Source organism: Aspergillus niger, assembly GCF_000002855.4.
Source record: "Aspergillus niger supercontig An02".
In the NCBI taxonomy this organism is placed as follows: domain Eukaryota; kingdom Fungi; phylum Ascomycota; class Eurotiomycetes; order Eurotiales; family Aspergillaceae; genus Aspergillus; species Aspergillus niger.
In genome coordinates this window covers 1,478,519-1,505,501 of record NT_166519.1, presented here as the reverse complement: position 1 = coordinate 1,505,501, position 26,983 = coordinate 1,478,519, and the positions used below count along the sequence as shown (strand labels likewise).

General features: G+C 49.3%; 7 protein-coding genes across 7 annotated transcripts; 3 read left to right on the top strand and 4 right to left on the bottom strand.

The window, feature by feature from the left end:
• Positions 1-1,780: 1,780 nt before the first annotated feature.
• Positions 1,781-12,472, bottom strand: An02g06410 (uncharacterized protein; the record flags this gene model as incomplete). The annotated part of the gene is given in 15 exon segments (XM_059746364.1): positions 1,781-1,899; positions 2,330-2,415; positions 3,187-3,259; positions 3,730-3,770; positions 3,884-3,999; positions 6,702-6,933; positions 7,535-7,599; positions 8,233-8,399; positions 8,425-8,506; positions 9,696-9,790; positions 10,145-10,231; positions 11,513-11,773; positions 12,043-12,198; positions 12,265-12,364; positions 12,380-12,472. The coding sequence occupies 15 exon segments, from the start codon at positions 12,470-12,472 to the stop codon at positions 1,781-1,783; spliced, it is 1,773 nt and encodes a 590-aa protein (XP_059606854.1).
• A 446-nt stretch (positions 12,473-12,918) lies between these two features.
• An02g06400 (uncharacterized protein) lies at positions 12,919-13,962 on the top strand (the record flags this gene model as incomplete). Its single annotated transcript, XM_001399740.3, has 3 exons — positions 12,919-13,002; positions 13,107-13,170; positions 13,322-13,962. 3 exons carry the CDS (start codon positions 12,919-12,921, stop codon positions 13,960-13,962), a joined length of 789 nt encoding a protein of 262 aa, XP_001399777.1.
• A 681-nt stretch (positions 13,963-14,643) lies between these two features.
• On the top strand, positions 14,644-15,755 carry An02g06390 (40S ribosomal protein eS7; the record flags this gene model as incomplete). Its single annotated transcript, XM_001399739.3, has 3 exons — positions 14,644-14,799; positions 15,151-15,233; positions 15,392-15,755. 3 exons carry the CDS (start codon positions 14,644-14,646, stop codon positions 15,753-15,755), a joined length of 603 nt encoding a protein of 200 aa, XP_001399776.1.
• A 579-nt stretch (positions 15,756-16,334) lies between these two features.
• Positions 16,335-18,930, bottom strand: An02g06380 (uncharacterized protein; the record flags this gene model as incomplete). The annotated part of the gene is given in 6 exon segments (XM_059746363.1): positions 16,335-16,529; positions 16,684-16,755; positions 16,849-17,037; positions 17,184-18,520; positions 18,587-18,840; positions 18,877-18,930. Coding segments are annotated over 6 exon segments (2,101 nt in total), but the record flags the coding sequence as incomplete, so codon positions are not given.
• Positions 18,931-19,326: 396 nt separating this feature from the next.
• An02g06370 (uncharacterized protein) lies at positions 19,327-20,491 on the top strand (the record flags this gene model as incomplete). The annotated part of the gene is made up of 2 exons (XM_001399737.3): positions 19,327-19,587; positions 19,655-20,491. The coding sequence occupies 2 exons, from the start codon at positions 19,327-19,329 to the stop codon at positions 20,489-20,491; spliced, it is 1,098 nt and encodes a 365-aa protein (XP_001399774.1).
• Positions 20,492-20,674: 183 nt separating this feature from the next.
• On the bottom strand, positions 20,675-21,336 carry An02g06360 (uncharacterized protein; the record flags this gene model as incomplete). Its single annotated transcript, XM_001399736.3, has 2 exons — positions 20,675-20,891; positions 20,978-21,336. 2 exons carry the CDS (start codon positions 21,334-21,336, stop codon positions 20,675-20,677), a joined length of 576 nt encoding a protein of 191 aa, XP_001399773.1.
• Positions 21,337-22,038: 702 nt separating this feature from the next.
• An02g06350 (uncharacterized protein) lies at positions 22,039-26,462 on the bottom strand (the record flags this gene model as incomplete). Its single annotated transcript, XM_059746361.1, is given in 6 exon segments — positions 22,039-24,234; positions 24,288-24,430; positions 24,485-24,915; positions 24,981-25,835; positions 25,899-26,138; positions 26,328-26,462. Coding segments are annotated over 6 exon segments (4,000 nt in total), but the record flags the coding sequence as incomplete, so codon positions are not given.
• Between the last annotated feature and the right edge of the window lie 521 nt (positions 26,463-26,983).

The following is a 26,983-nucleotide window of genomic DNA, read 5'->3' as shown; positions in this document are numbered from 1 at the left end:
GAAGTAATGAATCGAAAAAGGAAACTCGTTGCAAGACTCTATACCCGATGTAGGTATCCCTTTTCTCCCAGGCATGTAGCCTCCTGTACAAAAATAAAGTTCAGTTCACCTTTCACTTTACTATCTGAGTATAGCCTAGCCCTTACTAAGTAGTACAAACTATGAGAATCTACTTTTCAGCTTACTGGATTGAGGGAAAAGAAGTTATGAACGAGAAACACATCACCCGACAACAACAGCTGGATTGAAGGAATGAACTACCCAACGAACCATAACATAACATTCCAATCACGTTAGTCACCGAGGAACCCGAATGAATGGTCTAGTCCAGATTCTATCGGCCAAGCAGCCAAAATTATCATCTGTTGAAAAGTAGTAATGACAACTGAACAAAGAATCGAGATATTAGTTAGTTACCTCGGTACTCTCTCAACATGAACTACTGTATACTAAGTATATACCCTATATCCCTGCATTAACTTAACACCGTTAAGTATAAACCCCGCTTACTACTACATACTATGTTCCCCGTACTCTCAGTACATAATCGGTATGCCCTGATAGTTGAATCTCATTGGCACACGTAGTGACTTTACAAAGTAGAACCTCAGGTTTGACATCTACAAGCCAAGAACCGTCCACCAACAAATAAGATAACCATAACTACTAGCTCCTACACTCAGACACTTGACAAGATCAAAACCATCCTTTGTCCCTATCACTATCTATCCCAAATATCAGAATACGAGCATGTCTCACAGAGTGAAGTAGAGAGTGAGTGAACCCGGGAATCACATCACATCACACATCAATCACCACCACCACCCCACCCCGTCGGACCCGACAGTCTGGACACTTCCATCAGGGATTTAAAGGGGTGACCTGTGGTGGCGTGTCCGTGTAAAACCTTCCGCGGAAATAAGTTTGTAGATTGTCAAAGGGAGAAGTTAAAATCTGAATCATTCAATTCACTTAGTTAACTAGTTAGTAGATAAGAATGTTGTAGAATGCAGAATATTAGTGGCAATATTATGGTGTTGGGAGGTTGTGATTGGGTGGTTAGTTGTGTCTTTTTTTCTTGTTCCTCTTCTCTTCCCTTCTTTTCATTTTGTTTTCTAGTGGAGGGGTTTTTTTTGTGGAAATACTCAAAGAGAGAGAAATTGGTTGGTGTTGGGTTGGTAGTAGTAGGATTGAGTTGGTAGATATGATGGACGATGACCCCGTGGGTGTCAGTCTTACTTACTCACTCACTCATTCACTCACTTCTTCAGACTCTGATAGGAGAATGCAGTAGTCAGACGGACAGTCAATTAGAAATCCTCTGTAGTTGTCGCTTTGTTCCTTCCCCATCAGCTGATAGAAAGAAAAAGAAAGAAAATCAGAAAAAGCAAGAAAGACATTAGTTTGACCCGCGGAGTTGGTCACTCTTCTCCGTCTGACAGGATAAACTAATACTCAGGTCGTACTTTTGATAAAGAAAGAAGGAAAAAAAGATAGATGCACGATTATCGCGTCACTCCCTCATGCAGCTAGAGGGTTAGCTGGGACATACTGGTCTAGACGGGGCGGCCGCTATCCATGTATAGCAGCACTAAGCAAATAATAATAATAATATAATAATAATGATAATAATGCCCCGGTTCCATTATAGAGATAAGTACGGAGTAGTAACCCGGGGTTTTTACTCAGTAGTAGTCTAGACTATTATGGAGTAACTACAGTAAGTACTTCTGACGGCAGACATGGATGTTTCTTTTCGGGTGGAGCATCAATGTGGCAGCTAAGAATACATCCGAACGGGATGGGATGTGTAGTACTCCGTAGTATAGCTGCTATATGCCGTGTGAAGAGAGAGGATCAGTGGATGAGGGCTCCACTGACAAGGAATCCAGCATCTACCTAAACAGGTATATGTCGCAAGGTCTACACAAATCGCGTAGTAACTGACTATTCTAGAACTTTCTCAATAAGATCAATGCTTCATGGGCAGAGAGTGGAGGCGGATCGCCTCATCTCGGCGGAGATGTATGATCTCTCACTTGCGCAATCATCTCCGGGAGATAGGTAAGTAGAAGGTTTACTCAGCTACTGTAAGAATGATCTGATCTATCTATTCATTCACTAACTAAACTGACTAGCTTTCTTCAGGAAGAATATTATTAGCCAAAAAAGAAAAAAAGAAAATAATAATGCCACTTTGCTAGCTGGGTCCGCCACGGAGGCGACCTGAAGATCATCACTCCGAATCGGGAAGTCTGTCAGATGGGATGGGAATGGATGCATGGACCGGCCCCTTCCTTCCCTTTGGGACGGACGGAGGGTTGCTCACCGTCCAGACTAATGATGAGGCTGACGGACGGGGCAAGGCGATCATCACGCATCAACCCGGTGGTTGCTGATGGTGGTGGTGGGTGGCTGAAGAACAAAAAGAAAATATGGTGTGAGTGTATGTGTTGAGGTGATACGGGGGAGGAAGAGATGCTACCATGACCCAAAAAGGGGAATTGAAATATGGTCCGGAACGGGGAAGCGAAATGAGGTTCCAGAGTGGCGGGTGGATGCGTTAGTCGGATTGACATGGGACTTGATACATCCAGTGGACCGTGGACCTCTTTCTTCCCTTTCCTTCCCTTCCCTTGACTTACTTTACTGTAGCTGTGTAACTTATCACGTATGTATCTATCCCGCCCGTCCGCGCCCCCATCTCTATCTATCTAGCTATCAGGAAGATCATCCTCAGCAGAAATAGGAAAAAGAAAAGAAAGAGAGGAGAGAAATCCACAATGGAGAAAGATAGCAAGCACAAGAAAGAAAAAGAAAAAGATTAGCAGGGCGACACGGGACATCCTTATCAAGTGAATCAGAAATCCCATCTATCGAAAGTCGCCATCCATCCGTCCGCACTGTAAATGGAAAAACCTCCCCTTTCCTTTTCTTTCAGTTCAGCCCCCGTTCGTAATAATGAGCCGGGAACCCAAAGGGATTTGCAGACGATCCGATCAAATTTTCCCCCCCTTCTAGAACGCCATCCCGTGGGTGAGGTGGACGCTAAAGGAAAGCCGGCTGCAATTCCGCGCGCCTCTAGTGCTGTAGCTCTGTAGGGTTATCGACTTTTCTCTGTCTGTGAGGCACCACCAAGGTGGATCAGGGGGGAAGAGAAGAAAAGAGAAGGGGGAACATCGTTACCTGGTTGGGGATAACGGGTTGGACGTGTTATTTTTGTTGTTGGTGATGTTTGGTACGGAGTACAGAAGTAAGACTGCAAATTACTTACTTTGTACATACTCACTGGATCAGTCATGTCGCATGGATTCTGATTGCATTATTAGTTATGAGTTATGGCGAGAACTAAAATGATTGAATGGATGAATGACAGACAGCTCAACTCTCAGTCAGCTCAGCTCAGCTTAGGAACTTTGCCTAGAGCCTTGGCAGGTACCAGCCGACCAGGTTTCCGGCCTTAAAGTTCAGGTTCCTGAGTTGAGCGAACGCGCCACTGTCAAGGCACGTGTTCCACTTGGATGGAGATGGTTCAAGTTATTGTGAAGAATATTATGCCTTGATTGAAGATCAATGAGACAATTGATTTCCAGCAAGGAAGTACTTACCTGTACTCATAACGGCAATTGGCCACTCACTCTTTCGGGGATTTCTTCACTCAACGCACATACATATTACTGGGTAGAGAGGCAGGTTAAGCTACCATGTAAATGCAAGACTAGTACTTACTTACTATCCGTTCATGTGAAACAATGTCTTCAGTCCTGCTTCTGCACAGGAAGTAAAAAATGGGTAAATTCTCCCAAAAGTACTGATTCACTTACGGGAGGCCAAAAAAACGCTTTGGCATTAACTATAATCAATCTAGCAAATGCAGGCAGACCTTCCCCCTGCGTCGGTCGCATAACCTCGCCCATTCCCCGTCCCATAGTTTCTGCAAGGTACTATGCAATGGCGAACAGACCTCTTCAGAAGCACATCATCCTTTTTCCCACTTAGCTATAGTAGTAGTAAGGGTAGTAAGTAGTCTCTGTTCCACAGCAGATCGGTCGATCCTCTCTAACCTTCATCTGGGATATGCTCTGCAGACTGCAGTATGTGTATGCATCTATCCACATTCATCCATCATTATATCTCTCTTGTGGCTGAATTAAAACGATCTGCTGCAGGAAAAACCCCGATATCCAGCCATATCCAGCGACAGCATACTGTACAGTAGAACAGGGTCTCGATCATTCTGTTTTGTTCCCATTCCACGGAAAATAATAATGAAAATCAAACGAAACGTTGAGGTAAGTATGTATTTGCTAGATTTGTTTTCCTGCATGGCTAATGCACTCTGCCGATGCGGGCTGAATCATGTCCAGTCATATTTGGTTATTTTGGGGTTTGCAGAAAACTAAACCATGCTTAACCCTTGAACCTTGAACCTGGTTGTGGGAACGAACGAACCAACGAACGAACCATCCGGAGGTAAAGTAAGTAAAGTAAAGTACATATCTACTTAAGTAGTAGTAGTAGTGGTACTTCTTGTCCGTGTTCGGGTTACTTCGGCCCATCGATCCATCGGTCAATCAATCAATCAATCAATCTGCATCCAACCACCATCATCGGAAATCCTAGACATGTTTCGAATGATCACAAACATGGACGTCCACACATGACAGGTCAGTTTTTCTCATCACTGTTGTCTTGTGCGGGATTAATTAGTGGCTTGCAAGAACAAAAGTCCGGAGTGATGGATCATGAAACTAATTCCAATCATGATCATGTGGCCTGATTCCTGTTTACTTACCACTTACCGGAGTTGTAAGCAAGCAACTAGCGACGGCCCTCAATGGATGGATGCATTATCTATCCAATTCAATATATCCCCAACGCCCTATTCAGACCAGTCAGTCAGTAGTCGGACAAATAGATAGTCAGATAGCCCGAATAATCAGCACAACTATCTATCTCCAGCAAGCAAATAGTTAACCATATCGGATCGGAAGGATCCCAGCCATCCATCTATGTCATGCCGTTTATCCCAATCCTCTTCAATCCTTCCAATGATTCGGCCTTCCAAGACCGACCGACCCAATAAAATTCATTATATCCACAAGTTAAAACACTCTCTAGCGTCAGCGGAACCCGGAAAGAAAACTCTACTTACTACCTTTGGCTTCCCTTCCCTTGTCTCCTCTAATTCCAATAGGGCAATACCGCCCAACGGTTCCCTTTCCCTTCTCGCTAGACCAAAGTACTCGTTAGTCCCATTCCTCCGGTTTCTAGCGCCGTTCTAGCCCCCCCGTAAGCCAATTACGGAGGATTAATCCACTTCTTGGGATGGAGTCGTGGTAGTTCGCCTATCGAGTAATTTCCTCTTTTGGGGAGATGTTCGGGCCGTTGAGACGGGGACCATGAATATTTCTGCCTTATAATCGTAGATTTTGCAATTTGTGGGTTTAATTTCGTATTTCTGGGTTACTATTTTTTCTTTTTGGGCAGCCTGCGGGTTTAGATGCATAGAGTCCCGGGGACCATGACGGATGGTACGATCCGCGAGCGAACCATGGTTGGATGGGGAAGGACAGAACCATCCGGATGGGCCTTCTAGAATCGTTCTGGAAGAGGTTGTTGAGTTGACTTGACCCATCCGGGCGCAGTGAGTGGAACACTTGCTTGCGTTTTCCTTTTGTTTATGTTTCTGTTGCTGTTGCTCGATTTGATTACTGGACGTTTGGGGCGTGGGAGGGTGATGGTCGGCTGTTGGGCCTGGATTTCTGGGGGTCAATTGACGAGTACTATTATTATTGATGTAGTGTGGTTTGTTATTGTGTGGGTGTAGGTTCGGCTGTTTGGTCCAGGATTCTGATGATAAACAAAAAAAACCAAGCTAAGGTGTCACATGTAGCCGAGGACGGCTTGTCGCAAGTAATGGGAAGAGAACAGATACAAGTCATGCCATTCCATTGGATGGGATGGTCTCATGTCTCGGAATCTGATGCTATCAGCAACTTTACTTCTTACTGCTAACGCAGTCATAACGTCTTATTCGACCGACCACAAAGAAAAGGCCAACTATGTTCCTTTCAATTGGTTCACCTCATTGGCTAGTCAGAGAAGACGGGAAAAAGTACGAACCAGTCGTGAGATAAGGTGTAATCAGACATCCCAAAACAAAGATAAAGCGCCTACTGTGTGACTGTGACAGCTAGCTCAAATCCATCGGTTGGATTGAAACACGCGTACGCGCCAGCCTAGCAGGGTGTCCCATGTTGCGAATCCCGGTACATGCGTCGCTTGGCGCTTTGTGGCATTGTTTCTCCGCGCAGATCTACAGCGACGTGAAGACGGTATACTAAGCAGTTAACTATCAGAGGATCAGAAGATAAACCCAAGTTAGCAAGAGGTTGGGCAAACGTGGGCGGCATTGAGCAGCTCGAGTCAGTCTAGAATTCCACTCGTCTCGACGTTACTACTTTGCCCCATTGTGGCGAATGTCAGGAATAGAAGTGGTAAGAATGATGTAGTGGGATGGGCTGGTGGAGTCGAATAATTTAGCCCATACTGCGTAACGACGGTCAAGCGACAGGTAATTTGTAATTCCAGCCACAATTTACAGAACAAAAGACAAGGGTGGGAGCTTGCTTACCTGAGAAGCAACTAAGCTAACTTCCTCCATACAGCCGGAGATGTCAACCCCCAGAAATCCGCACAGGGCTGCGAATCCCCCAATTTGTCGGGGGTGGGAAGAGCATCCAGATTGTTCTCCGAGTAGTTTTAGAGGGCTCCTGGACCCAGCGTAAATTGAGCCTATCGTTTACTAAAGTCTGGTAGTCTGCGATCGTAGGACCGAAAACCTGCAAAAATTGGCGCGCTGGTTCTGGTCGCTCGCAGCTCCATCCGCGGTCGCGGGGGCGAACAGGCAGGGCGAGGGCGCTAGAAGGACTAGAAGCGCGCGAGAAGAATGCGAGTTGCACAATAATACGTAACGGAGGCGGGTAACAGTGGATTTGCCGGATCATGGATCGTTATTAAGGGGCCCCACTGCCCCTTTCAGCCAGCCGATTTCCCTGGTGACCAAAGGGAAGGAAGTTGAGAGACCGCAGAAGAAATCAAGAGGGCGGAAAAGAAGTCCAGCGGGAAATGAAGAGGGAGAAAAAAGAAAAAAAGAAAGTAAAGACAGACAGTGTCTTGAAGTCAGCTTGGATTCGCTTAGTAGATAGTTGACCTGTATATGTTGATTGCTCACTCAGAGACAAAAACGAGACCAGAATTGACAGAAACCGGTGCTAATTTCTCTGTGGCTGACATGAATCAACCAGGAGAAATGGTGGGCCAGGCTAGGGTAGGCCCATCAATAAACAGTGTTCTTGGTCGCGAATAGTCTCCCGAAACTACTCCAAACTAAAGTGCAGCAGGTGACTAACTACCGGACGGAAAGCTTCTGGATTGGTTCTGAACCTGGTTAGGTACCCTGGTCCTCCGTATCCCCGGCGGCTTAGTTAGTAGGCCAACTTCCCGTAGGGTTGAATGCCTGCTTACTTACCCATTGCGGATGAAAGCAGACAACAGCTGGTCGTCAAAGTACTGAAGTACTTTTTGGACATGCTTCTACGCCCAGGATGATTAAAGTGATAGCCCAGAGCTCTGGACCTTACCTATCAAACTATGGTTGGCGCCATCAAAGTTCGATCATCTCGATCGTACAGTAGTCGAGCTCGATAGATAAGTGCGGCTATGCAGGTACTCCGGCCCTTCCAGGATGTCTAGCCGTGTTAGGGGGGAGCTACCGACAAGGGTGCGCCGCTCTAAATCTTAGCAGCCACCACTGGTAAATAATAGATCCAGCCCGAAAATTCAGAGACCCCGTTTCATAGGATGAGAGGCAAATATTGATGAGCAAAAAGGGAAGTAGAAAGAAAAGAAAAAAAAAATGAAAAATAAATAAAACAAAGAGAAAAGTCAAAACATTTGCATGGGGTCATGCTGTGCAAAAGCACCCAGAGAGAGCTGGCTGGCTAGCTAGCTATGGCATCCCATGGAATTTAGAATACGTAGGGTTTCCGGGAAACAGACTCCTTCCTCCCCCCATCCAGGGGCCCCTGACTCTGGTTCTTCCCTTTCCCCCCCAACACCACGCGAGAAAGCATCAGGTCAAGCCCCAGCGGACCCATTGGTGCTGGATTCGGATCCATCCGCGGGATCCTGTGAGCGGCTGCTTTCCCCACCCACCTGCACTCAAACCTGCCCGTCGCGTCCGAAGAATCGGTTCCTAGCTTCTGACTGATGTTCTCCGTACAGCCAGTGGAGAACCTCAAAATTTCTTCTGAAGTGGTATTTTCCTTTTTCCATTACTGGTGTGGTGGTCGCCAGAATGATGAAGATGACTGCTGAGGAGTGGCTAGATTCCCCTGTGTCATTACAGATTTACAGTACCTTTACTCCTAGTCTGAGAGGTCAGTCCCTTGACTGGTTGGGCAAAGTCTTCTCCGAACTGGGCCATGATCGATGGAATTCTCTGTTCAGAAACAGCCTAGGTAAGGTCACTTCCGTTACGGATTAGACGGACTCTTCCTGTGGTTTCCCTACAATTTCCGAGACGAACCCGTGTCTAGGTATCAGCCATTATCGGGAAGGTCTAGTAGCAGCTGACGGGGGGAAGGGGATGATGGGATGCGGAGATGCGGATAGAGAGCCATTTGAGTGAACGGGAATAACATGAGGCGACTCAGACAAAGAAGCAAAGGGATGGAATGGAAAAGAGACGGACTCGTATCAATAATGAATACCAACCTTCGCCTGAACTACCTCTTGCTTAGTAGGTGGCTACAGAGTTTCCCGTCGAGAGAGGCGTCACGACGTTGGTGACGGGGGCCAGAAACCCCTAAGAAAAGAAAAAGAAAGGGGGAAATGGATCGCACCCACTCCTCTCACGTACTACGGTACCTTACCTTCGGGACGGGAGAGCCGCCTAGCTATGCTAAAGAGAGCTGTTGCTCTACTATTATTATTATTGTTAATATTACTCCTACTGTATGCGTATTTTGCTTTTATTAATTTCTCTGTCTCTCTCAAATTTCTAGCCTTTGTTGTATTACTATTATTCTGTCATTGCTCCGTTTACACACTCTTCTGGCCAGTTTTAGCCTCTTACTCTCTCCGTAGTTTTTCCATTTTCCCAATTGGATATTTCGCCTTTTATTTTATTTTTCCTTTTTAGATTTTTCTTTTTGTGTTTACTTTTCCTGTCTATCCCCGTATCTAGATTAGGTATCTTGCTCTACCTTTATTCTGAATTTCTATTTTTTTTGACTTCCTACTTTCAGAAGTTTAGGTTCTTTTCTGTCCAGGCTGGAAAGTACCCCAATCTGAGCATTAAAAATTTAGAACTAAAAAAAATAAAAAAATAATAATAATCATAAAGTAAGAAGGTCTAGTCACTATATATCTATGGGATGGACCCCCTTCAACCATCTGGCTACTAAATTCTTCATCCATCCATTCCTAAAATCAATTAAACTCACCCTTCCTCCTCATCCAGCTCCTCTCGTCTTCCTCCCTACGTACTTCCGCCCATTCCCTTCGCCCTCGGCTCTATTCCCGATCCTCCTCGCCGTGACGTTACCAGGCCGCGTTCCATCCTCCCTTGCGATACGTCCAGTCTAGCTTGGTTTCTTTTTCTTTTTACCGGATTAGACGGAGCTCACTTCCGTGCTCCTTTCCAGGATCACCTCCTTGCCGGCTGCATTAGTCGCTCTCCGTGTCCTTGGTCGCTGGTTCTTGATCAGATCGCGCTTGTTCCCTATTACCATCATCTGCACGTCTCGCGTACTTTTTTATCTCTCCTCGCTCTCCTACCACCTGGAAAAAAGTTCCCAAGGGGAAAGGGGAAAAAAGAAAACAAACGTCTTCGAACCGCATGAGTGTCCAAAGAGAATAAAAAGGAGGAAAAAACAAAAGAAAAAAGCGACCTGTCGACTGGGTTTAAGGACTCCACCCTTCCTCATTCTTACACGCCCATTTCTTGGTACTTAGACGTCGCATTCCTGCCCTACTCAGATCTGCCTACGCTTGCCGTGACCTACACCACCCTGTCTCGTCTCCAACCCAGTGTCAGACTTGTGCGCCTTAATAAGGATCGCACTTCCGATCTCACCTGCAGCCTGCATCAATCTGTCTGCGTCGTTACCGCCTGTTCGCTGCCGGGAATCGTTTGGGTACCTCGCTAGTCGCTTTACACGATCTATCAACACGACGCACAGTCAGAATAATAATCGAGCTCTTTTTATTTATTAATAATTTCTTTTTTGGGAGGGCCCGTCGTGTGTTTATTTAATCTTCCTGTGAGTACACTTCTCCCAGGCTTGAAACACACATCTCCCTTCAAAACATCTGCCTTCGCTTCTCTATATCTTTCCCACCGTCTTCCACTCCTTTCCAAAAAAGAAAAAGACCTTCAGCATCTGACCATGGCCATTCGCTCAGAATCTGCAATGATACTGCGAGATCTGTCAGCCTTCAACATGGGACGAGGAGCTTATGACACTACCGGAGTCAAGAAGCCGGGTGCACCACCGCCGCCGCCTTCGACCCGATGAAACCCTTGGAGACATCTGCCAACCACATGCTGCTGTTCTGCTGTTCTCTCGAGCGAAAAGTTATTTGTGACTTGCAACTGGCGCATGGCTCCTGGAGTTTGACGTGACTACTATGAAGTCGAGCTTGTAAGTTGCCTAGACACAGCATTTCCCGGGTGGTCTGGTTCCCGACTAACAACGAATCATAGTTCCTGTACCACTACTATTTCCTGCTTTTACTGCGTTGTCCTTTTGCCGCCATTGGTTTCGGTTTCTACATACTTTCTAATCACGCCCTTTCCGCCGTGGACTTTTTTTTTTTCTTCTCACCATGGAACGACACGGCCACCACCTATTTCTTTTCAATTCTTCGATCGACCCTTTTTTTGCCTCCATACACCTTTAATCCGCCGACACGAACCAGCTCAGATCTATGATCTGTTCCACCAAAAGTGATTTGTCGAGATTTGTTGTTTTCTACTTGGTCTGCTTTACTACCGGCGTTGGGAATAGACAGGATGGGGTTATTTCTTTTTTTGAGTTGGGATACATGGATTGATACCAAAGACAGATTAGAACGATGGACCTCGCGGTCAAATACCTGGATTTCATTATTTTCCTATTTCTTCCAATTTCGTCATCATTTGCTCCTTAATACAGTTTGCTGCTAAAAATTGAATCTGGATTCTTCAATGCTTCTTTATTTTCTAGAGCCAGAGTGAGCTTTATTCATCGTGGCTGCGTTAATGTGGACGAATGGTGTTGTGAGTACACTACTTCTGGTAACTATAAACAGGAGTTCATGAGTTGGGTAATTACTACTATTACTTCTACACTGGCGTGTCACTCCCATAATGTGAAAATCGCAAATTCACCGCATCCGTACGGGGGAAGAACTGAGGGAAGGATTTCGGCACCCGGACGAGACCCCGACGATGACATCTAACCGTGATTGTCTTCAGGGTTGTTTGACGGGAGCCCACAGAGAGCGCCTTCAATCTGATTTGCCGGGGGAAGGGCAGTGGCATTATCTAGGTGGATCCCTGGCCGAGAATCAAGAAGTTCGAACGGCGTGCATGTGCTTCTTTTTTGGGCAGCCACCGGGTCTGCACAAATCATGTCGTGCAACGTTGGCTCCGTGACACGACTGGATGCCATTGGGGAGGCGTTTCCAACTGTCTGGCCGGCGATCATGGGCCGTTGGAGACCTATGGGCACGTCATGCTCAGACGCCATGGCATGCTGTTGTTCTGTCGGTCTTTGTTGTTGTTGTTTACCCCGTGCCTACTTTGCGACCTATAGATATGCACCTTAAGGGAATTTCTGGCGTTGAGTTGGGCCAGATCGCTTGCCTACCAATCATGGGCGCCCTGATGGTCGGGGTTTGGAGTCCTGCTCTAGAAAGATGATCTGTCGCATTTCCCGCGATAATCAGGCCCCAATGATGGAATTACAGTTGAGAATAGGGAGGAGATACTATCTATCTTCTTCTGCGTTGGAGCCGGTTGATGTCTCGATGGGTATCGACAGCAGGTGTCACGGGTAAGCTGCTTTGTTTCAGGAGATAGTTTAGGGAGCAGCTTGCTTTCCCATGTACGTCGGATGTATCTACAGGTCGAGTGTGCGAAATCCACTGGACAGAAGGAAAACACCAAACAGCCCTAAACCCTTCCAGCCTGTACCTCTCCGCTGTTGTCACCTGTTTCTACCCGCAGAGCCACAATTGTCTCATTCTCTGTCTGACTGCCCGTTCGTTTTCTCCCCATGGGACCAGAACCCATCGAAGTACTGACTGGTACCTGACGAGCACTCACAAAAATTAAAAAGATAATTTTTTCTGTTTGGAGAATTGCGGGAACATCCCGTGACTGCCCGTCCGCCTTGGGCGCGCTAACCGAGTCAGGCATCGCGCCGTCATTCTACTTCACCCTCCGCCTCACTGCGTATCTACCTAGGCCGTAGCATCTCTCTCTCTCCCTCTCTCTCGCCGTCATTGCGCTCTCTCTCCATCACCTTTTCCCGTCCACCGCCATTTCACTCTGGTACCGGTGCGTAGTATACCTCCTTCTCATTTGTCCATTTTCTCCCTCCAATGTTCCCTCCGTCACATTACCCCTGCTCGATTCTGGCCCTTTCCTCCCGCCCCCCCTCCTCATCCGGACTCCCTCGTGTGTCTTGCTTACGTCTTCCTTCAGGCTACTACTCCCGAGCAGTGCTCTCTGTATCCGCTCGGCCTGTGCCGCCCTTCGCGAGCTGAAATCATCCTCCAGATTGATAATCATTCCTAGTGTGGGCTTGTCCTGCAAGACGACCTGATCGCATACCATCATCGCCTTCGTTGGGCTCTCGAGCCATGTCTGAATCAACCAGCACAAATACCCCCAAGCCGAGTAGCAGCGTCAAGCTGGTACTTTTGGGTGAAGCCGCTGTGGGAAAGGTACGACCAACCTCGGCACTTTCCTTGCTTTGACCTCCGCGTGGTACCTGAGTAACCAAAGAAGAAGACTGACAATGAACGCAATGGATGATTGCCCATTATAGTCCTCCCTGGTGCTGAGATTTGTCAACAACGATTTCCAAGAAAACAAAGAACCAACTATTGGAGGTAAGCTTTTCCCGACTCTGGCAGTTACAGATCACCTTCTCTGGATTGGGAAAAGAGAGGGAAAGGAAGAAGAAGGGAAATTGTTCCCGGTTTTCTTTGGTTTCCGAAAGTGGCCGTATCTCCGATGCTGATGTCATTGCCTCTATCATAGCTGCATTTCTCACCCAAAAATGTTCCCTGCCTACGCGAACGATCAAGTTCGAAATCTGGGATACCGCCGGTCAGGAGCGTTTCGCTTCGCTCGCTCCCATGTACTACCGTAACGCCCAGGCGGCGCTCGTGGTCTATGATGTTACCAAACCGTCCTCTCTCACAAAGGCTAAGCACTGGGTTGCGGAACTCCAGCGACAAGCTAGTCCCGGCATTGTGATCGCTCTTGTTGGCAACAAGCTGGATTTGACAAACGACGGGAACGAGGCGACCGGGGAGTCGCCCGCTGATGCTGAGGGCGAATCGTCTACGGCCGATGCAGATGAAACCGCCGAAGAACCTCAGGAAGCACAGGATGTCACTTCCGGCGATGCTCGGAAGGTGCCTACACGGGAAGCTAGCGCCTACGCGGAGGAAGAGGGCCTCCTGTTCTTCGAGACTAGTGCCAAGACGGGCACGAATGTCGTGGATGTCTTTACTGCGATTGCCAACGCGATCCCGGAGAGCAGCCTGAAGAGTGGACGAGCAGGTGGCGCTGGCACGGGCCAGACTAGCCTGAACAGCGGTCGTCCGGCCGAAGACTCGCGGGTTAACCTGGGGGAGCGCGGCCCGGCAACTGCAAAGGAAGGGTGTGCCTGCTAATCTCGGATTGTTTTTTGCAGCGTGTCATGGGCTTTTGGTCGTGCTTCTTTCGTTTTTGCAGTCCCCTTTTTACTGTTCAGATACAATGTCAGGTTGATTACACGGTAATGTCCTGCGGCAGTGATTCCCCGACCGTCAGGACCAGACTGACATGCAGCTTGAGCCATTCTCATTTCCCGGCGTCTTGAGTGTTCTGTTCTGCTATGATACTGCATTACCTGTTTATCTTTTTCTGTTTGTTTTCGATGACTATGCAGAGTTAGTATGGCGATTAAGGGAATGGCAAAGATTTGTACAGAGAACCAGTCAGGTTCATTGCCAGTCAGCCATAATCATAGAATAAGAATTCTGCGATACAGATGCAATATGGAATATTGTTCTATATGATAATTAGTATGATAGACAGCAAGCATTTCTCGCCATACTGTAATGTAGATGGTTAATGGTTGATGATCCGAAAAGGGCAGAGGAGTCACGGGACCAGACATCCCCTAACTAGTCCCAAACGGGACTACGGCCACCCGCTAAGCGAGAGGCCGAGCCTCCGATCCCACAGCCGACCCAAGCGCAAATTGGAGGACGTTCGAGAGATCTCCGTTCAACCACCAACCTCGACAACCAACCTCACGACAGAAGGCAGCATCCGCAGCACAGCCAGCTACCCGTCGCTCGTCTGCAATCATGGCTGCTATCAACAAGATCGCCATCAACTCGCCGTCGAGGCAGAACCCCTCCGAGCTGGAGACCGCGATCGCCGGTGCTCTCTTCGACCTCGAGAGCAACACACAGGACCTGAAGGCCACCCTCAGGCCCCTGCAGTTTGTCTCTGCCCGTGAGGTAAGGATGATTTGGTTTTTTCATACATAGCCTCCGTCCGTGTACAGATCAGAGGCGTCGAGAGTTTTTGAATCGCGGAAATTGCCAACATACGAGACGTTTTGGGGAAATATCAAATATCCATGTGGATATTGTGCGTGTGTGCGGTCCGCACCTGGATGATGTATACGTGTGCTTGGGGACTGAATACCACCAGCATCGAGGAAAAGAAGAAAAAAAAAAAAAAAGAAACGAATTGAATCGTCCCAACAACCGACCGACACTCTGATCTGCTGCGCGAACTGGGGATAAGAAAATTATTTGTTTTCTCGGATTGTGCGCAATTTGATATTGACTCTACTATCACAATAGGTCGAGGTCGGCCACGGCAAGAAGGCAGTCATCATCTTCGTCCCTGTCCCTCTCCTCCAGGGCTTCCACAAGATCCAGCAGCGGTACGATTTTCCACTCCACAATCATCACCTCCACACCAAATAAAATCTACACCAACATCAACCCCGGAATGTGCCAGCCACATGATACCCACAACCCCCGGAGTGTTGGCAATTAAAAAAACGAAACACCAGAACCATAACTGACAATGATATCATAGCCTGACCCGTGAGCTCGAGAAGAAGTTCTCCGACCGCCACGTTCTCTTCGTTGCTCAGCGCCGCATCCTGCCCCGCCCCAAGCGCTCCGCCAGCTCTCGTTCCAACCAGAAGCAGAAGCGTCCCCGTTCCCGCACTCTGACTGCTGTCCACGACGCCATCCTCACCGACCTCGTCTACCCCGTCGAGATCGTCGGCAAGCGTACCCGCACCAAGGAGGACGGCTCCAAGACCCTCAAGGTCATCCTGGACGAGAAGGAGCGTGGTGGTGTTGACCACCGCCTTGATGCCTACGGCGAGGTCTACCGTCGGTTGACTGGCCGTGCTGTTGTCTTTGAATTCCCCCAGGGTGGTGCCGACTACTAGAAAGGATCAAATTTTTTTTCCTCTTTTTTTTTCCTTTTTAATTTGACAAGTGACAAATGTGACAAGACAAGAGACTAAAATTTGATTTGACTACTTCTTCCTCAATTTCTTCTTACTCGTCCTATTCTTCCTTTTTTCTCCTTTTTTATATCTTTCGTCGGACTTCCTCAAATCACGTACCATATGCATGTGGCTCGGGGGCATGCAGAACACACACAAAACATTTCAATCTACGATTTCCCCTCCCCATCTCCCTCCCCCCTCTTGTTTTGTTTCCTGCATGTTCTCCCCCCACCACCACACCCGTCAGTCACCTTCTTGCTTGCTTGCGGCTCTGTGGGTTGAGATTTTGAGACAGTGAGGTTCTGGTCAGGTTTCTTTCGGTCGGTCGGTCGGTTCTGGTACATGGTTTGTTGGGGGTTTCGGGCAAACCGGGTATTGAGGATTGAGGGGGGTTTGAAAGGAAGTCAAGTCAAGTGATTGTCGTCTTGGTTGCAGTTGTCATTGTCATGTTAGCTACAAAAAAAAAGAAAGGGAGAAGGAAATGTGATTGGTAGCTATAGGGCTAGGGGAACACCTTCAAAAGAAAATGCATTGTGATGTCGAGTGTATGATTTCTGACTTCCTTTTCCAGGTGTATTGATTTTCTGGGGAAGTAGTAGTAGTAGTAGTAGTAGTAGTAGTAGTAGTAGTAGTAGTAGTAGTAGTAGTAGTAGTAGTAGTAGTAGCATATTTCCATGTTGTTTTGTAAATGTAGCGTAGTTGGGACTCATACTACTAGTAGTCCTGGTTTGAGGTTAGCTCGTTATTAGAAGGCTTACTAGGTACTACTTACTGGCTGTCAGGCTGTTGGCTAAGCCTTATACTATTGTGGGTTCGTTGTGTGTTGATTAACCATCGTATTATCAGGCGTGAACTACAACCATACCCACCAGCATTTGATACTATGGTATGCTCTGGAAATGAGAATTAGTAAAAAGAAAATACGGTATATGTATATCTAGAGAAAACAAGGTATCACCAACATCCATCACCATCTATACAACCCAATGGAACCAAACAACCATCTATCTATCTACACAATCTCCCTCACAATTCTCCCCACCCCCAACACCATCCAATACGCCAACTCCCTCTTAACCGTATCACTCCCACCCGTCCCGGCCCTTCCGACCGCCTGTTCACTATCTATCTGATTATCCGAATCCCACTCCATATGCACAAACACCGGAATCTCCAGCACATCTTCATCCGGCTGTAACTGCTGGTTGGGATCAGATGTCTGTCCGCTCCAGTCGAAACCCGGGTCAGAGTCGGACTCGTCATCGTCAGAGTTCTCATCTTGGTCGTCTAAGTCATCGGTAGGGCTCTTCTTCTTCGTCTTGTCTTTCTTGGTCTTGTTGGTAGAGGAGGAGGGTTCTTTCGCACCACCAGGTAATGTCCCTGGTACGACTTCCAACACCACGGTGGTCCAGTTCCGTCCTTTGTCCCAGACTTTCCCGGCCTCGGCGACTTTCTCATACACGCCTAGCCCTCCGGATCGGGATCCGCGGGGGTCAGTTCCTGTGCCCGCGGCAGCAGTGGTAGTAGTGGTAGCCGAAGTACCCTGGAGGGCTTCGTCCCACACATCGCTGTTGGCGCCAATGTCGAATTGCGGACAGAGGATAGTTACTTTGGAGGCCACGCGGCCCGGGGTGACGGATGGCGTGGCGAGTGTGACGCGGACGGGATCGAACATGTGATTCTTCAGCGTGAGGAGGAGTTGGATGGGTCGGAGCGGGGAGAGAGCGTCCAGGTTCGGGTTCGTCGTGGAACTTGAGGGCGTCGGGAGAACGGTGGTAGTGGTGGTGGTGGTGGCTGGGGAGGGACTGGGATTCAGCGGCCGTAACGTCGGTAAGGGAATGTAGCTGAGGGCAATCAGGCGGATGCGGAACCGCGTGGACTGTGGTTTCAGTTCGGGTTTGACAAGGATGTGCTTGCACGACTTGCATCGTTTGGACCGCTTCGTGCGAAGTAACACGGGCAGCGGGAGGAGGTCCTCTACGAACCGGGCATCAGGAGATTGGAAGCCGCGTTGTTCGATGGAGGCGAGGCCGTCCCATCCGCAGTCCGGGGAGGACATGCGTTGGATCAGCGTGTCTTCGGCGTCTGGGGAGGGGATCTTGAGCCCCTCGCTGGCTGTGAGGGCCTCTCGCATGACGGGTGGTTTGGTTTTGGGCTTTTTGTTGGCTCCGCCGTAGAGGCTGCTGAGGCGGGATGAGGAGGTGTAGAGAGACATGATGCGGTTTAGGGCACCGGGGGAGGAGAAGCCGGAGCCGAAGTCCATGCCTAGGGGGTCGGTTGGGGAGGAGGATGTCGCAGAGATTTGGTTCTTGTAGAAGTTCTTGAGTGCGTGGAATCGGGCATCTGGGGTGAGAGGAGCGCTGGGCTGGTCTAGAGGAGAGTCTTCGGGCTTATTCTCTCCTGGCGGTGGGAAGTGCTCGTCGATAGAAGAGTATGTGGAGAGGGGAGATTTGAGATCCCCGAACGTCCGGGACATTTGTCTCGAGCGAGCAGGAGTGATTTCGGTCATCTTGGACAATTGAGTCCGAATGTTGGTCGGTTTATCGAACTTGATGCCAATATCCAGCGTCGACCACATGCAGTATCCGCAGGACAACACCCAGGGGCCTTGTTGGCTGGTGCCGCCTGTCACGACGTTTTCGAGGGTGTTGACGCCCAGAGGGGCGGTGCATATCGGGCAATTGAAGCAATTGCGAGCACATCTAGCATTTACCGCATTAGAACACACTTGTAAAGGCTTGAGGACGTGTATATCCTGCTCAACCTACCGATTTCCCTCACTCCGGACCATACTGCTGGGCGTCTCGAACAGGCAGTTCGGACAGTACCAGCACACAATCTCCTCGGTTATGCATCGCGGGCACTTGATCTGATGGCAATCCTCGCAGTAAAGCAGCTGCTCCGGGGGATACAGAGAGAAATTGGCGCGCGGAGACCGAGGATCGAAAGCCTGTTCATCTTCGTCGTCATCCGGGCGCAGGAGAGGTTTGGGTTGATCGGGGTTGTTGGATTTCTGCGGCGACTCCCTGGACCTCCGTTTCTTCGCCGGGTCAGGAACGGGGATATTGGCGCAAGGACAAGATATGAAGGTGTAAGGGAAGGGGCGTGACATGTTGAAAAATTCAGTCAAGATATTGCTTATTGCATTCTGGGCGCATCATCAATAAATCAGTATGGGAGCCCGAAAACAACATCAGGGGGGAAGCAGGAAGCACCATACCTAGAACACCAGTAAATATAACCATACAGGACACAATTCAAGCTGATATCTCACTGAAATCTGCTTCCAACATACCCATAAGACCCATCACACATAAAAAATCGTAGAGAGAACAACCCCGCGACAGGAGGACGCGACGTGGCGGGAGAAAATGCGGAGATCGATTGGATTTCTCGCCGACGTCACGTTCCGCTGCTGAACTGCCTCCAACTTTTCCCCTTCCCTCTAAACCCATCCCTCCTCTCAATCCCGGCAATTCAACTCCAATACATACCCAGAGACTTCAAAATGTCTCTGTCTCACATATTCCGACCAGCACTGCGCTCCCCGCGCATCTACAACAGACGCACACCGTCCTACACATTATCACCATCATGCCCATCACGCCGCACCTACGCCAGCCAAACGCCCGGCAACCCAGTCATGGAAATCTTCAATCGAAAAACTAAGCATCTGCAAAAGGACCGCGCAGCCCGCAATGTCGAGGAGAGCCGCAAGACCGACTACATCAAAGATGAAGTAGCCATGCGGCTATGTGAACGGTTGCTGGTATACCTTCCCCCCAAACCTACAACACCAAATAGATAGAGAAAGCATACTGAATGGAATGCAATAGGACATCAAACGCACCTTCCCCCAAGTCCTCGACCTCGGCGCCAACAGCTGCAACATTGCCCGCGCTCTCACAATGCCCGACCCAGACCCCGACGCTCCCAACGGCAGCTCCCCGCCTCTCAGCACACGCATTGGGCAATTAACCTGCGTCGACACCTCCGAGGCTCTTCTCTACCGCGACGCAGACGAGCCTTTCAACGACCAGATCTCCCTGAAGCGACAAATTGTCCCGGATCTCGAATCCCTTCCCTTTCCGGAGAATTCCTTCGATGCGGTGCTCTCGTCGCTCTCGATCCACTGGATCAATGATCTGCCCTCGCTGCTGGCGCAAGTCAACTCCATTCTCAAGCCTGATTGTCCGTTCATTGCGGCTATGTTCGGCGGGGATACGTTGTTCGAGCTGCGGACGTCGTTGCAGTTGGCGGATTTAGAGCGGCGCGGGGGTGTCAGTCCGCATGTGTCGCCGTTGGCGGATGTGAGGGATGTTGGGGGACTGTTGAATAAGGCCGGGTTTAAGATGTTGACAGTGGATGTGGAGGATATTGTGGTGGAATATCCGGATACGTTTGCGTTGATGGGCGATTTGCAGGCGATGGGGGAGAATAATGCCATCTTGCATCGGGAGTTGGGGCCCATTTCGAGAGATGTGTTGTTGGCGAATGAGGCTATTTATCGTGAGTTGCATAAGGAGGAGGGAGCTAGGGGAGTGCCGGCGACGTTCCGGTTGATTTATATGATTGGGTGGAAGGAGGGTGAGGGACAGGCGAAGCCGTTGGAGAGAGGAAGTGGACAGTTGAACTTGAAGGATTTGTTGGGTGGTGGTTCCATAGGTAATTGATCATGATCAAGTGGGTTGGTTCATGTATAGTATAGAACATGGTGCTTGTATAATATTGACGAGAAAAGGGAAAATAAAAGGGACATCTAGGATATCATCCTGACGAAGAACATGAGTACACAAAACGCACCTCCATCTTCAACATACAACGAACCAAACCACAACAACAGAGAATCAAAAGATTTAAACAGTCCTCCGATCCGTCATGACCCTAACAATGGACCCCGTCCCCGCAACCTCCACCAACTTCTCATGCCAGTTCAACAACACACTCATCTGCTGTCCGCCACCTCCCTCACCCAGATTGCGGGCCTGAATCTGCGAAAATCCCGTGCTCTGCGGCGACATGCGAGGCGACTGTGCCGCGTTACTAGGAGTCGGCGCCGCCATGCCCTTGTACCTATACAACAAAGGTCATTAGCATGCACATCCACAACCACCAAAACAACCACTTCTCATCATCTAGCAAAGAAGAGGGAGCCATACAAATACTTCATCAAACAATCCGCTCTCTCCGACCCACCCTCACCGGTACACACAGCCTCCAACACGCGACTCATCTCCCCTTGACGAATACCCTGCAAGACCTCCACGACAGCTGCCAGATGCACCTCCTTCGCGCGGTCATCGCCGCCCAGCGGCGCCGTCTCGAGCACGTACCGCAGAGCTCCCTCGTTGTCGCCGCTGCGGAGGAGCTGGCGCACCTGGTTAACGACGGAGGCCGCAGCGCCGGAGGTCGTCGGGGCTGGGAGGGTAGGCGGCAGGAGAGTGTCCATGGGGAAGTTGATCGAGGACTCGGGGTCCAGGACATCGATGTTGATTGTGCGGTAGTTGAGTTGGGCCATTGTTGCTGTTGCTGTGCTGGAAGTTTAGGGGTGGGTGTATAAATTGAGTTGGGTTGTGGAAGGGTTTGTTGTGTTGTCAATTGAGGAAATCTGGATCTGGTAGTGAATATCCCTGGTTAGTGGTTGTGGTTGTTTGGTGCTAGAGCTAGGAGGTAGGCAGCGTCATTACCAGGTGTCCGCGGGGAAAGGAGATGACGGAGGTGGTAAGGCAGAGAGATGCGGTGGGTGGCTAGGAGGGGATGGGTGTGGTGTTCCTAGCGAGATATATGGGTACAGTCTTGCTGTAGTTTGCTGGGATGAATTGACAGCGTGGACTGGAAAGGACAGAAGGAATCAGGAGCTCCTGGGGAAGATGGTGGTGATGGATGAGGGTGAAGTGGCGGCGGAGAGCGAGAGTTGCTGCGGAGTGCGGGCCGGCGGGCCTGAGGCAGCCCCTGTCAGGGCCAGACTATTCAATAAGTACTTACTTGAAACAAAACCTCGAGAAGGATAAAAATCATCACAAATCGGATTGAACATTCTTCATCGTAAAAGGTAATATTTTGGAGATTATATTTATCTGTTGTACATATACTGTTTGTTTCGAATCTAACAAAATGCCACCAACTCCATCCACTATCTGCATACCCACGCATGCTTAATCGCTGAGTACCCATATATACAAAAACTGAAAACCCGCTAATAAAACATCAAATCAAATCATCAGGATGTCGTAATAGTAATTGGAGGCACCGGAATTGATGTAACAGGAATATCCGGCGTCGTCTCTCTCTTTACCTCATGCAACGATGCTGTGCCTGCCTCCTCGTCGGGCAAGGCATCAGTGGTCATCTCTTGCTCCTCCTTCGCACCGCGCTTCACAACACGCTGGGCTGTCCTCTTTACCGGCCGCAGACAAGAGCGAATCATGGCTGCAAGATGGCTCATAGCCCGGCCGATAGGTTTGAAGATAAAGTTCATGCATCGGACGACAAAGTCGAGAGCAACCTGGCATGGCCCATCAGGGACCGTACGGAGAACAACCGCCCATGGAAGGCAGCCCAACGCGCAGATGATGCAGATGGCCCATTGGATCCCATCGAGACGGGTCACGCCAAAAGCTTCTCCACCCACGAAGATGATCATGATTTGACCGCCGACCATGATGCAGTTGATTCCCAGAAACCAGTAGTTGCGAAACATGCCCTCGAAGATGTTGAACTTGTTGTCCAGTCGTCGGTTGTTAAATTCATTGAAGATCTGCATCCACACAAAGGTATTGAACACAATAGTGTTGAGCACCGTCTGCGGGTCTTCGGTGCCAAGTCGCGAACCAATAATGTGGTTTCCACCAAAGTAGAGCATGAAGGTGATAGCCAGCTGATAGAGGGCTTGGCCGAGAATCATTTTCCACATGATCACTGTGAATAGTGACGCGCTCTTGGGAACAGGCTTGCGGTTGAGGATCTTCTCCGTCGGCGCGTCAGTCGCTAAGGCAAGAGCTGCAAATGTGTCCATGATCAGGTTGACCCATAGCAACTGCACCGCATTCAAGACACTCTTGTTCTCGCTACTGTACAAAGACGACACAAAGGTCAGGACCACGGCTGTGATGTTGACCGTGATCTGAAACTGGAGAAACTTCGCCACGGCGTCGTTAACGGCCCGGCCCCATGCGATGGCGGTGACAATCGACTTGAAATTGTCGTCCAGAAGGATGATTGAACTGGCTTCCTTAGCGACTTCTGTTCCGGCAATCCCCATGGAAAAGCCGACATCAGCTGTTCTCAGCGCCGGTCCATCATTAGTACCATCGCCAGTCACGGCGACAGTTTCGCCTAATTTCTTAAGTCGTGCCACCAGAATCCGTTTATCTTCAGGTGACGAGCGAGCTAGCACTTGAAGGCGAGGAATGACTCTATCCATTTCATCATCGGAAAGCTGACGAAACTTGGGGCCTTCCATGACAATTCCATCCTCTGTCTTAATACCACATGATGAAGCTATCGCGGTGGCGGTTACGATGTTGTCACCGGTGACCATCTTCACCTGCACACCTGCTGCATGACACTTTTGGATGGCAGCGGGCACTTCAGGTCGGAGAGGATCTTGAATACCCACGACGCCAATCCAGGTCATTTCACGGAAGACATCCTCGAATTTGGCAGAAGCCGGGTCATCTTCTATGCACCGGGCGTCTTTCGGGGGCCAGCTTGAGAAGTCGCGGTACACTAGTCCGATTGTCCGTAGAGACTGACCCGCGTAAGCTTCAACTGTGCTTAGAATAGCCTGTCGGTTTCCTTCGTGTAAGGCATCAATGGAGATTTGGCCGTGAGAAGAGTCTGTCTCGACCATCTGCGTCGTGCATGAGCCGACCATTATCTCAGCGGCGCCCTTGACAAGGAGACGGTAGCCCATCGTAGGTTCTCGGTAGACAACTCCCATGCACTTACGTGCAGAGTCGAAAGGAATCAATTGGACAACTTCCGCAGAGGCACGCTCTGCAGTAACGTCCAAGCCAAGATGATCTTTGGCCATTTGTAGCAGAGCAACCTCGGTCTTACTGCCGATGAATTCCTTCGACCCATCTTTCTCTTCCTCGAACGCAGTAGAGTTCAAGGCGATGCTATGAAGGATGAGGTCCCGCTGCTTGCCTGAATATTGCTTGAAAAAATTCAGCAGGAGTCGAGACGTCAGAGGAACGTTCCTCGCCAGGAGTATGCTTGAAACTCTTTGAGCCCAAGGTCCCTGCCACAACAGTCATCTTGTTTTGGGTGAGTGTCCCGGTCTTGTCGGAGCAGATTACTGTTGCATTTCCCATTGTCTCGCAGGCACGGAGGACGCGAACAAGGTTGTTCTCCTTGACCATTCGAGTCGTGGCAAATGCCAGTGCCAATGTTACAGCAAGAGGCAGACCCTCTGTGGATATCAGTTAGTAAAAGTTATAAGTCTAGCACAGAGATATTACTGACCAGGGATCGCAACGACAATGACGGTGACAGCAACGATGAGAATGTCGACGAACTCCTTTCCCTTGGCCGCAGGTGTTGCGGAATTATGTGATAAATCCGCCACAAACCTAAAGAACAGAGCGAAGAACAAGATAATCGCAGCACTGGAAGCAGTTAGCCAACAATCACTACTGAAATAGAAGGAGTGCCGTTCTTACCCTGAGCCTAGCCAGCCTATCCAATTAGCAAGTCGACCCAACTTGACCTGGAGGGGTGTGGGATCATTCGATTCTTGCAAAGACAGCAAGATCCGGCCGTAGGTCGAGTACGGTCCGACACTCGTAACTAGATAGGTCCCAACTCCTTCAAGTACCTTGCTGCCCGAGATCATGAACGGGTCGAGTTTCTTCGTGGCCTTCCCGTTCATGATCAGCCGCCCGACTTCATGTCCATCAGTCTTCTTCATCTGGTCAGATTCTCCTGTAGCAGAAGACTCATCACATTTGATGCCGTGACCCGAAACGAGAACTCCATCCGCAGGAATGGAGTCGCCCGGCTCGACATGAAGAATGTCGCCGACTGTAATATCGTGTATCGATATCATAGAGACCTTGCCGGACCGGACAGCCTTGACTTCTCGGTCATTGTTCTGAAGAAGTCAGTAATGGCCTTCACTAGCAATATTGTGCATAAAGGGGAAAGGTAAGCACTTACACGCTTATTCAGCTTAGCAAACTGTCTTTCCTTCTGCCAGTCGTTTGCAGCAGTCACAATGGTGACGATCAGGATAGCCACACAAATCGCCACTCCTTCAATCCAGTCCACTCCACTACCTTCGCTCGTAGTCTCGTAGATACCTAGAGAAAGCGATACGATAGCAGCTATCGTCAACAAGATGATGATTTTGTCGTTGTAGGCTTGCCAAAACAGCTTCAAAAATCCCGTTGATTTCCGAGCCGGCAGTCTGTTCTGGCAGAAAACGCCTATGCGGTCTTGAAATTGCGTACTAGACTCTGTGATCGGGGCGTTAATGTGTGGAGGAGCGGTCTCCTTGAAAGAGGCATAGTCAGGGGAAGTCGCTTCCGAAAAACTGATCGAACCCTCCAGGAGAGTCTCATCGACTGACAGACCCGATGTTAGATCTGTCCGCAGCCCTCGTTCCAACCCCTGCATGCCTCCAAGTGCCTGGAACGCAGCCAAAGATTTAGGATTCTGCATCTTGTTCAATTGTCCTGGAGAGAAGGCGAACTTATTGTCTGGCACTATGAAGTCCTGTTCGTTTCGAGGGTCGGGATTCAAGGCATCGGCCACCGAAACATCATCGTACTCCATCTTGGTCGGGGCATTAGTGGCTTCAGAGTTGGCCCTCGATCTCACGGCTGTATCTGCACTGGAGATGGTAGAGTCTGCACGCGGTCGTAACGTCTCGCCATCAAGCGACTGAGCCGACGTCCGCGTGTCACTCCGTACCCTGAGCCTGTCTGGCGAAAGAGTGGACGCCATGTCTGTGGGTGAAGAAGGTCGAATAGATGATATGCTTGTTCGTGTTGAGCCCGGTGATACAGGATGCTGCTGTTGGTAAGTGTCTGAATATATGGCTCTCCCATTAATCTCTAGTGCCATCGAACATACCTCTCTATCTGAAACCCCAAAAGGGTTCAAGAAGTCAGACTGAGGATGCTCGTCTGGGGTCTGCATTGATGCGACCGGAACGAGATCTGATTTGGCAAAGACAAAGAAACGGGCATAAATCCGGGTAAATGCAGTATCAACTTCAAAAAGTGTTGCTCCTGCTACTGTTTGGTTCTGTGCCCGAGAGACGCCTGTTATTAGTAGATCTGGTCTGGGGGCTGTGCTTCCGAAAAGGGTAGCCTAAAATTTAATAGTCTGATAGTCTCATATCGAAATTCTTCGTATCAATACTTATGCCTGGTTCGTATGCCCATGGCACTGAGAAGAGAAAATATAATGCCAAGGGTCCTTCCAACCAGCACGGGATGGAAAAGGAAGCGGTTTCAAGGTCCGAGGAAGAGATTAGCAAGCGTTCGGCTTTTGCCATACGCCAAAACAACCATGAAGTGTGTGTGAGTTGAGTTGACCCATATGCTTGGTAGCATTACATCGCGCTGCACAGCCTCCTTCAGTCCTCCTATCATCGGCGGCGTAGGCCAAGGGGTGGAGAGAAGTATGACCCATGGTGCAACTAACGAGCGGGGGTATATACCCAAAGCGCTTTATCTTAAAGTTGAAGACGCCATGACACCTCCACTCTACCAAAGCAAGTTATATTGCTCAGTCTAGACGCCGACGGAGCTCCTGTCCATCTCCAGTGTAATCTTATCTCTCCTATGAGAAAGCAAGAAGTAACCAGGAGGGAGGGTCTACCTCCGATCACAAGCCTGCAATCACATTTCATCAACTGTATCGAGGCGCGCGCAATCCATGGACAAATGACGCATGCTGAACTCTGAGTGGAGCGTTGCAATCAGCGCATACTCAAACCTTCCAGATGGGAAATGCCGAGAGAAAGTGGCCCTTCGAAGTTGCCGCCGGGTGAGGTATAGTTCCAGCAAATGAGTTTCTAGCGGGCGGCTGCGCCTCGTTCGTTTAGTTCGGAAGTCAGACGATTAGTCGGTCAATGAGGAGTCGCGACATGCCGTTGCCGCCAGTGATTTTAGTTGCGTTCCAGATTGCCTAGTGCGCATTGGAGATCCGGC